The following is a 10,402-nucleotide window of genomic DNA, read 5'->3' on the forward strand; positions in this document are numbered from 1 at the left end:
TTGCGTAGTTTGCGTTGATGACATGAAAGTAGCGGTTGGCCATTATTGTTTAATCACAGTTGAGTTAGTTGCATAATCTCGTGATTATGATTTTGCCCTTAGAATGGAAGTACTACTTAATAGCCGGAGATGGTACTTGTAAAACTTCAGCTGGAGTACCAAACTTTCTTCTTTTTCAGATTAGAACAAACGGTGTTGATAATGACGGATGGATGGCTCGTATTCATCCTGGCCAATCTTAATAAAATTAGAAATATATCAGAAATCAAAAGTTAGAAAAGCCGACTGTACTTTTAAAACAGACACGTGTTTACAAACAGGGGTAGTATTACACATTATGTAAGGTCAATATTGTTAACTCACAAAGTCATTCGCCAGAAAATCAAAATGTCGAGAGAAATCAATAATATAAGAGCCTAAAAATAAATACTCCCTCTATAGTAGTGATCTAAACACTCTTATATTTCTTTACGGAGGGAGTAGAATGCACGAGCAACAGCTTTGCCAGTAATTCCCGGCATCAGTTCCCTCTGTTTTTGAACGAGGAGAACGAGAAGAACGATCGAGGTACTGCAACGACAAAGTAAAACAGAGCATAAGTGAAACGGCGAAAGAAACAGGCCGTGGCCATGCTAAGATCAAGATGTGTGCCAGGTTTGTATCAGCGGAACCTCTTGGGGATTTTGCAGGCAGAGCCGTCTCCTTGAGCTGAGACCTTGCAGGAGACAGCGGCACGAAGCTCTGCAATGACCGAACTGCATGCGCACGCCGCGTCTTGGTGATCAGAAAAATGGCGAACACGTCGGAGGTAGACAATATGCATAAAGCGCCCAGGAATTACCGTGGGGAGAGACGACATAGCTGCTGTCAAGATCGTCGGAGGCAGCATCCGACCAGCACGCTCTCGGCTTGTTGATCGGATCACCTGACGCCGGTCCTTGGCTCGCGCCGCCGTCAGCTGCTGGAGGCGTCCCGCGCTCGATGGCGACGGCGGCGGCAGCGGAACCTTCAGCACCGTTGCCGTTCTTCTTGCCGAAGGTGAGGAACCTCTTGAGCCCCGCCACGGCGTCCATCGGCGACTGCGGCATCCCGGCGACTGGGACGGCGTCGCTCCTCGAGGCGCAGCAGGTGCTCGGCAGGAACACTATGCTCTGATGCTCGGCCTCCTCCACCTCATCCGCCTCCTCCCGTTTCATCCTCAGCATCGCCGCGTCCGCCTCCAGCACCTCCTCGGTGGACAGAGCTCCGCCGGAAGAGCCGGCGGCCGAGGCGTCGAGCTCTGATCCATGGGAGAACGACGACTGCACGTTCGAGTACAGCGACCCGGAGCTCTCCTTGACGCTGGTGCCAGTCGCGTCAGATGCTGCTGCCATGGTCTCTGATGATGGCGATGATGCCATGGTCTCCGATGATGGTGGTGATGCCATGGTGTCCTGGAAGACCTCAGCGGCCTCCTCTTCGCCAACCTCTTCGTGCTCTCTCTTGACGTACACGTAGCTCGGCTCGGTGTCGGAGTCGCCGGTGATCTCCGCGTCGCCAAGCTTGTCAGCAGATCGTGCGACCTCGCCGTCGCCATTGCTTTCCGCCTTGTTGTAGTTGTTCTTCTTCGCTTCGGCGTCTGAGTGTTCGGAGGTTTGAACGTCGTTGCGGTCGCTGTTTCCTAGTCTGCTCAAGAAATCGACCTGTCCGCGGCCAAGGGCCACCGACGGCGACGAGGCGCGCGCGACGCCGTTGCCCGATCTCCTGATGCGGAGCGGCCCGGGAGAAACGGCGGCGGCCGTCTTGATCTCGGCGAGGACGACCTGCTCGTGGAACCGGCTCCGCGCCGCGGCGATGGCGGCATCGGCGTCGCTTCTCGGCGCCGGAGCCGAGGCCTGCTTCACCTTCACACCACCCGCGCCGCCGTCGTAGCTGGACCGCGGGGGCTGGAAGCGCGGCGGCCGCGGGCTCTCCCCCCTTACGGAGGATGAGGACGAGGAGGAGACGCTGCCGCGCTCCTCCTTGCTGGTGTCCTTGAGCGAGCTCCTGGTCCGCGACAGCGTCTTGAGCGGCCTCGGCGTCCCGGCGGTGGACGGCGGCGGCATCCTATTCTCCTTCCGGGGCGTGGTGGGTGGCTCCGGGTGTGACGCTCGCCGGCTGGAGGGTAGCCTCGGGCTGGGGGCCACCGGTGACGGGGACGCCGTGGCGCTCCTGAGACGTGGGAGCTTCATGGCAGGGATGCATTTTGGCGTGGCAGGGGAGGCTGGCTTCTCGATGCTCCGGGGCTTTTGCTGCACGAAATGAGAGAATTAGACAAGAAAATACAATATGGACAATCTAGTAGAAAACTAGTACTACTAGAGGGTGTGTAAATTTAGTCTGAAGTCAAATGAAGCAAAATTTACATAAAAAAAGAACTATGAACAATTACAAACTAAATGGACATAATACGAAACGGATTGACTATTCGTCACCCTGTGTGAGCAATAGTTATTCTTCAACCCCCCACCGTTTTTAAATGAATGCACCGTAATTTGATGTTCCGTAATTTTTGTTTTATTTCAGACGTAAAAAGAGAACGTAAGAAAATATATAATCGCCGTAAAATATTTTATATTACGTAAAATTATGAACGTAAAAACATAGTTTAAAATGTACATAAAATGCCATTTTTCTGTTCTTATGACCTATATTTTTGTTTTCTTATGTCAAATCTTACATAGTGAATCAATAAGGATGTAACCATTTGTATTTCAAATGTAATTATTTATGAAACGATCATAAGATTACCTAGGCGAAGAATAACTTATTCTGCACCAGAGGTGATGAATAGTATTATTATAATATAAAACTATAATTTATTATGTACTTAATGGTACTAATTTGGTATTATGGTTATTGGTAACTTTTGCTGCAAACTTGGTCAAAGTTTGCATCGTTTGGCTTCAGACAAATATTATAGGCCTTATTGTCAAGTACGGAGGAAGTGCAAGTCATGAGCATCAAAACTAATTGGTGAGAGTAACCTCCAATGAATTTAAAGTTTAAACCTAATAGAGAACCTCCACATGCAATATTTCGCTTATGTGTTTGCAACATACTCCCCTTGTTAAAATTGGCTGGAATATTGAGCTCTCTAACTCGAGCTGGAGCTCCGTCATATGGCCATGGCAGCTATTCCCACCAAGGATTGCATTAGTACTTACTCCCTCCATCCCATAATATAAGATGGTTTTTTGACACTAGATGGAGGGAGTAATGGCCATGGCCATTAGCTCTCCTGGAGCAAGGGTTAGCTACGCCGCGTCTTCTTCATGCCCCTCCTTGGTTTCTTAATTTTTGATTACATAATTCAAAAGCAAAGGCATGGACACCTACACATGCAATATTTATAGGCCTCTCAAGTTTTTGATTACCGAAAATGAAAACTTTCCGAGAGAGGTACAATACGACAAGCAAAGGCAAGGATGGCCACTCTACTCAACCACATAATTCAAAAGCTGCCTGATGAAAATTGGCTAGAACTATCAAATTCCCATGAAATTCTACAAAGGGCAGCCAATTAAGATAACCATATCAAATAACACCTGGCATGTTTCGACAACATTTTTGGGGTTGGTGCTTGTCAAATTACTATCACTTACTTACTTGTCAGATTATTAGTCAGATTGTAAAATCACTGAAAGTCCTTATACGCACTAAAAGACCTGCTTCATGTTACTTTTTTTATGCAGACAGAGGAGAATTAGGGGTGGGCGTAAAAACCAAAGGCAGAACCGATTTCAAAACGAAAACACCACATATTTTCTTTACAGTTTTGCTAAAGCACATCTAGATGTGCCATAAATATTGCACATCTAAGTTATATATCATTGATCTTACATTAAGATTTGTATGAATATTTTCCTTCTCTTTTTTCTTTTTCTCTTTATGCTTGATTCACTCACTTAGATGTGCAATAACTAGAGCACATCTAGATGTGCCCTAGACACACCCTTTTCTTTATGCAGTCAAAGGAGAATTTGGTTTCTAAGTGTGCTAACCAAGCTTATATTTGTCGGTTCGGTTTTACCACTTGTTAACCGGAAATAAACTGAGTTTACGTTAAGTCAAAAGCGCGTGAAAGAACAGCCCGAATGAGCTTGTCCCGCGCCCAACCACGCTATGATGAAATAGTTCTGCTCCAGGGCGTCTAGCATGCAAGCAACTCCCGTGGGTCGACCTGCCCACCTGCACGCAAGGCCCAAAGTGCATAGTGATGGTCGTTGTAGTGAGTCCGTATATACATACGGGGTTTACTCTCTCCGTTTCTTTTTAGTTCACATATAAGATTTGGTCAAAGTCAAACTATGTAAAGTTTGACCAACTTTATATGAAAAAATATTAACATCTACAAAACTAAAGCTATATGGTATGAAAATTAATTTCATGATGCAGCTAACAATATTAATTTCATATTGTGAATCTTGATATATTTTTCTAGAAACTTAGTCAAAGTTAACAAAGTTTGACTTTGACCAAACCTTGTATACGACTAAAAAGAAACGGGGGAAGTACTATTTTGTACCACCTCGCCTTGTTACGTAGAATAGGCAGGAAGCTTGGCTATAGTCGGTGTAAACTGAACACCGAACTGAATTAGCGGTTAACCAAATTTTTTGTTTCTTATTTGTTGTTAACCAAAAATTTAAAAGAATGCTAACTCCGTACTCCCTGGCTATGCATAACATCGTTCTCTCGTTAATTATTCCATTAAACCGTAAGTAATCCCCCGTAGGTCTAGCATTACTCAAACAATCATCATGGCAACTCTTCATTGTTAAGATGGCAATTGTAACGATATATACTCTTGCGACTTTGTGGCGACAAAGAAAAAAGCATCAAAACATGTCAAGATGGGGTCTTGTTTTGAATTCCTCGTCGTGATGAACCCACGGGTAAAGCCAGATCGGATCGAATGTCTGTGTGACAAAATATTTAAAATGTTTGAAAAAACAATTAATGGGCTGATCTTTGCAAATGATATGTAGGATTCGTACATGTATGCTTGCACGTTCTTTATATAGATAGCCAAAATCCCATTGTGATGCCTCCTGGCTCATAATATAGATTTCCTGAATCAAGAAATATATCCCGGTTGTTGGTTAAGTGAGACGTACACCTTTTCCAAGATTTTACTTTTAATTTGGCCAGTAAGTAATTAGTTCAAGAATACGTATCATCCACCCGTGATGCAAAACCCGTGTGCCGTGCCCGTGGCTTGGTGACAAGCGTACAGCAACCTCGGACCAGAAAGGCCAATGGATACCAAGACATGCGTGCGACGTCTCTCACCCGACCGAAGGACTGCACCACTGACACGATAGCTCAACTAAGCCTATCTTAATTAAGGAATCACAAGAAAGGCACAAAAAGGGTGTCCCACGAACACAAGGATCGGCGCGATCGACAAGGAACGAACGTGAAACTTGCTGCGTCCGCCGGAATGTCGTCGACGCCGAGCAAAAGGATCCAAGAACACTGGCTACTTTTGTGGGCTTAGTCGTTTCGGAGGCAAAAGCAATGGGTTTTTGAACGTTTCTTACTCGGACGCCGGCGAAAGTGAGAAGCGACATTGACGGCGCGAGAGAAATCTGAGCTCGAGCATCGGTTTTTAATCCTTCGAACGGGAAAGGTGATCAGTTTTTTTAACTTTCGGGAACACCAACCGGCAAAAGAGAGAAGAGGATCAACACAAGCGTTGGGTTACATGATTCGTTACCTCTCTGGCCGGGCTGGCGGCGGCGGCGAGGCCGCCGTCGAGGCGCGCCCAGAGGGCCTTCATCTCGGCCTCCTTGCGCTCCATGCGCGCGAGCCAGCCCTGGCGCAGCTTCTCGTCCCGCCGCCGCACGTACGCCTCGTACCTCCTCCCCCTCCCCACCTCCGCCTCCTCCTTCTCCTCCGCGCCATCGCCGTCGCCGCTGTCGTCGGGGTGACGGCGGCGGTCGGACGCGGACGCGACGGCGGCTGCGGCGCCGTCCCTCCGCTCGGCGAGGCGGCGCTTGTAGCCCTCGAACTGCCGCTCCAGCTCGGCGGCCTGCGCCCACAGCGGGTCCGCGGCGCGCGGCAGCATCGTGGTCGTCGCCATGGGCGCGTCGTTTGCGCTTGCTCGCTTCGATGCGAGGCGCGCGCGCGACTACTACGTATGGTGCGCGACGTGTGGAGGAGCTGTTGCCTCTGGACGGGGTCGTGTCGTGGGCGCACGGCCGGCCGGCGCGGCAAGGCAACGCAAGATATGTGGCGGCGGGCCGGCGGGCTTCCGCTGCTCGACATATGGCGCCTTTTCTTCCGCTCGGGCCTGCGGCTTCTTCTCGAAATGATGGTCTGGGCGGGCCGGTACGCCAGTGGGCATGCTTGACGGGAAAGCCCACATTTGAACGCTTGTTGCCTGTTTGGCCGGCCTACTTCACTGATGCGTCTCGTGGGCGCAGGCCGTCGACCTACTTCACTGATGCCGGCCTACTCCCACAAATGACAAAGCCAAAATTTCTGGGAGTGTTGGGTTTCAGTGATGTCGAACTTTTTAACCTTGCTCTGCTAGCTCGTCAAGCATGGCGTATTCTGGAGGATCCAGCTTCTCTCAGTGCATGTATCCTCACGGCAAAGTATTTTCCTCACAATGATTTTGTGAAAGCCGAGCTAGGTAATTCACCTTCCCAAATCTGGAGGCAAGTGTTAGAGGGGAAAGAAATCTATGATCAAAAACATATGGAGGGACAATTGGATCCTTAGGGATTACAATATGCGAGCTCTTACCTGCATTGCCAATCATCCTCCACAGCTGGTCGGTGACTTAATTAATCCATCAACACAATGGTGATTGGAACAGGGAATTGATCCAACAAACATTCATACCTATTGGTGCATAGGCTATCCTCTCAATACCACTCTGTAACAAGGCGGTTGACGACTTCTGGTCATGGTAATACGACCAAAAGGGCGTCTTCTTCGTAGGCCAGCATATCGAATGATAGTCTTGACAAAGCACCGGAGAGAGGCTTGGCTAGACGGACATGTAGGACCGTCAGATTCCCAGGCGAATCAGCGATCATGAACTAGCCCCTGGAAAGTTCAGGCTCCGTAAAAAAATCATATATTCCTTCGAAGACTTGCTCAACAGTCTATACATTCAGCAGATCTTCTCCATAACCGTAACATGGCAACCTGCAGTAACTGTAACCTCTACGGAATGGACTCATGACGCCACTCGCTTATGGACTGCACAACATCATGTTGTGTCTAGGCGCTTAGTGATGGAGAAATAGTTCACGCCATGCACCAATCCAGGGAACCGGACGCAAAATGTTGGATCTTTACTATTTTGGACTCAGTACCACACAACCAGTTCATATGGTTGCTGGTTAATATGGCATGCGCGACCCAAGGAAATTCATGAAGCTGTCTTCCAGAGTCTAAGAGGTGCACATGAATTAATAGAGAGATTCATTACTGAGATTAATGCTATTAAACATGCACAGACCGGCACTCGCCAAGTGACCACAAAAGTCATGGCTGCCCCGACATGGAAGTGGTATCATGAGCTAGGTTACTCGGAGGTCACGGACGTATATTGATCTAGAGGATGGATCGTTCGGTATAAAGACAGCATGACGAAGGATCGTATCGAATCTAGTCGATTAGAAGTGTCCTTTGGAAGTTGTCTGGTTGCGATCGGGCGAGATCGAAGAAAAGCAGTCGGAATCGGGCAGAAGATCGCGTGGATTTGTTAAAGGAAAAGAAAGGATCTCCAAGAGATCGAAGGCGGCAGTAGCAGCGGATCGGATCGGTTTGCCTCGTCGAGCGGTGGCTGCGCGGTGCGGCCGTAATCGATTCGAAGCCGAGCGTGATGGTGCAAGGCCGAGTTGGGGCGCCAGCGTGGTATCAGGCAGGAAGTGCGTATCGTACGCGATGCGGTCCAGCGGGGACATGCAGCGTGCATGGCGGCGCCTGTACCAGGTACTGGTGAGGCCCAAGGGAGGCGGTGACTGTACGCGGAAGGCTAAGTGGGCTGCGATACGTCCGTGGAGGTCCAACGGTGGACGAGTTGGATCGTTTGTGATAAGCCGGGTGCGTTTGGTGTTGTTACGTTGCAAGGAGAAGCAGCTGTCAAAAAAAAAGGAGAAGCTGCTGGACATGGGATGAACCCGAAGCGTGCATGTATGTGAATAAACAAAACAAAAGAAAGTGCAAGGAAGTCACGTGTGCTGTTATGGATTAATTGGTCTTGAGCTTTATTGCTGATCATAGATCTCCAGTTTGGACACACAAGGAAGGCTACCAAGGCTATGTCTTTTGGTTTTTTTTTTCTTGGGTATGCAGATTGTTCATCAAGATGTCAATATGGCAGCGACCTTGTTGTCCGCCAACACAGATTCGTAGCGCATCACACATGGATCATGCATACACAGGGCGTCAAGCAATGCACTGAGACGTGCGGGCGGACAAGATGAGGGGTGGAGCATGATTGCAGTCGGATAATTTCGGCTGGGTCGGACTGGACTGTCTGACGGATCGACGGGGATGTCGGTCAAAGCAGAAGACAGCGGTGATTTCAGCGACGACGACATAGGAGTGTGATGTTGATGGTGGCCTACTTCTGGGGCGTGGAAATACGTGGTGCAGGCTTGAGGGCTTGTGCGGCTTCGACAGACTATTGCGTAGGGTTGACTCGAGACGGTGCACATGAGAGTTTGGAGTCGACAGGGCGCGGGAGGGTGGCACGTACAACCACCATGGAGTCATGTTAAAGGTGGAGCTGGAGTCTGACAGATGACTACACTCTATACTGATGGAGGGGCTACGACGTAAGTTGACGAAGAGTCGAAGCCTATTTCAGCGGGAAGGCGAGAGACACGTGGTTCAGACTGGGTACTAGTGGTCTGATGGAGACGTGATACTCGGCATCGGTCGGTGATGATCGGTGGTTCTCTGCAATAGGGGTTTGAGTGGTGTGGGTTCGCGACCCAGGAGACTCAACCAGGACAGCAGAGGCTCGACGCGGTGATAGCGGTGTGGCGTGCCATAAGCACGGGACACAACGACAGGCCAAGGCACTGGTAGTCAGACATATGGTCAGATAAATTGTGCAGGGGTGCTGAAGCAGTGTTGACGAGTACCGGATTCAAGTTGGTGACTGGGTCTATCGGTGCCGGTTGATGGACAGGAGTTGACCATGGAGAATCTGAGAAAGTGGCGGAAAGTCTGAAATTCTCAAAAGCTAGGAGAGTACATGGCCCTATATTCTGTGGTGTTCAGTGCATATTGCAAAGTGTGGATCATAAGTACCGAAGGAGGCGGAGTGCTATAGCTATGGGACATGTCAAAGACTATCCGGGAAAAAAGGATGAGAAACTATGAATTTGACTCAGGGTGACACAGGGCGACGGTGAAATTCCTTCAAGCTTCAAACAGACGGTCAAGAAAGAGCGGTGACATTGAGTTCATATAACTCTTATATGTGACGTCCAATATGCGAGTTGTTCATTTTTACGCAGACAGTGGTCGGTGTGTGATGGCGTTGAACGGATACTCCGGAAGTTGGGAGCACAAAGTAGAGTAATGAGAAACTTAATTTTGCTCGAGTGTTGATTGTGAAGAAGACGAGAAGGGACTACAGTTGCAGGTGGAGTCAGATGGAGTCCGAAAATAGCAGCGGTGTTCATGACGTATCTCAAGTCCAATGTACATAGAGGTTCGACGCATGGATGAATTCAAGGTGATGAAGAATATTCGCCAAGGTAGAGTTTGTTAGAATTGTCGAATATTATTGTACAAGATAGGTTACAGTTGCACTTGGTTTTGGACTGTGTGTAGGCAGGGTAGGACTTGTGTCCTAATAGGACACTTGTATCCTAGGCCTCTCATATATAGCGGGGCTAAACACACGATGTAACATATGCCATCATAATAGCACGGGCACGCGAGGGAGCCGGCGATGTGTGCCGGCGCCCGGGCGGCCGGGTTGCGGTATTGTAGCGGTGTCATGGGGATGAGCGCCCGTAGTCATGCCCCGGGGACATAGCCATGATGGTGAACCTTGTTAACAAATCTTGATGTCGTGTTTGTGTGATTGCTTGGTCCTCGGATGATCAACAGAGTGTCTCGAATTTATTCTATCAAGTCAAAGCAAAGGTAGATGGAGCCGTTGGCAATTCATCTAATCATGAATCTGTTAGTGATATCTGGAGAGACCACAAATGGAACTATCTTGGATCATCGGCACTGGTTTTTGCTGGGGTAACCGACACGACCATGCTTGAAGCTTTCGCATGCCGAGAGGCCATGGCCCTGTCATCTGATCTGTTACAAACACACAACATTGTTGCATCAGACTGTAAATGTGTCTTGTCAAATATAAACGACAGGAATGGCGAGAAACATGGTC

General features: G+C 48.8%; 1 protein-coding gene across 1 annotated transcript; it reads right to left on the reverse strand.

Annotated features, from left to right (window-relative positions):
- Positions 1-297: 297 nt before the first annotated feature.
- Positions 298-6,195, reverse strand: LOC123151784 (translation initiation factor IF-2). The gene is made up of 4 exons (XM_044571431.1): positions 5,741-6,195; positions 842-2,270; positions 672-755; positions 298-570 (listed from the first exon to the last, which is right to left on the reverse strand). The coding sequence occupies exons 1-4, from the start codon at positions 6,104-6,106 to the stop codon at positions 521-523; spliced, it is 1,929 nt and encodes a 642-aa protein (XP_044427366.1). The 5' UTR covers positions 6,107-6,195; the 3' UTR covers positions 298-520.
- Between the last annotated feature and the right edge of the window lie 4,207 nt (positions 6,196-10,402).

Source organism: Triticum aestivum, chromosome 7A (assembly GCF_018294505.1).
Source record: "Triticum aestivum cultivar Chinese Spring chromosome 7A, IWGSC CS RefSeq v2.1, whole genome shotgun sequence".
In the NCBI taxonomy this organism is placed as follows: Eukaryota; Viridiplantae; Streptophyta; class Magnoliopsida; order Poales; family Poaceae; genus Triticum; species Triticum aestivum.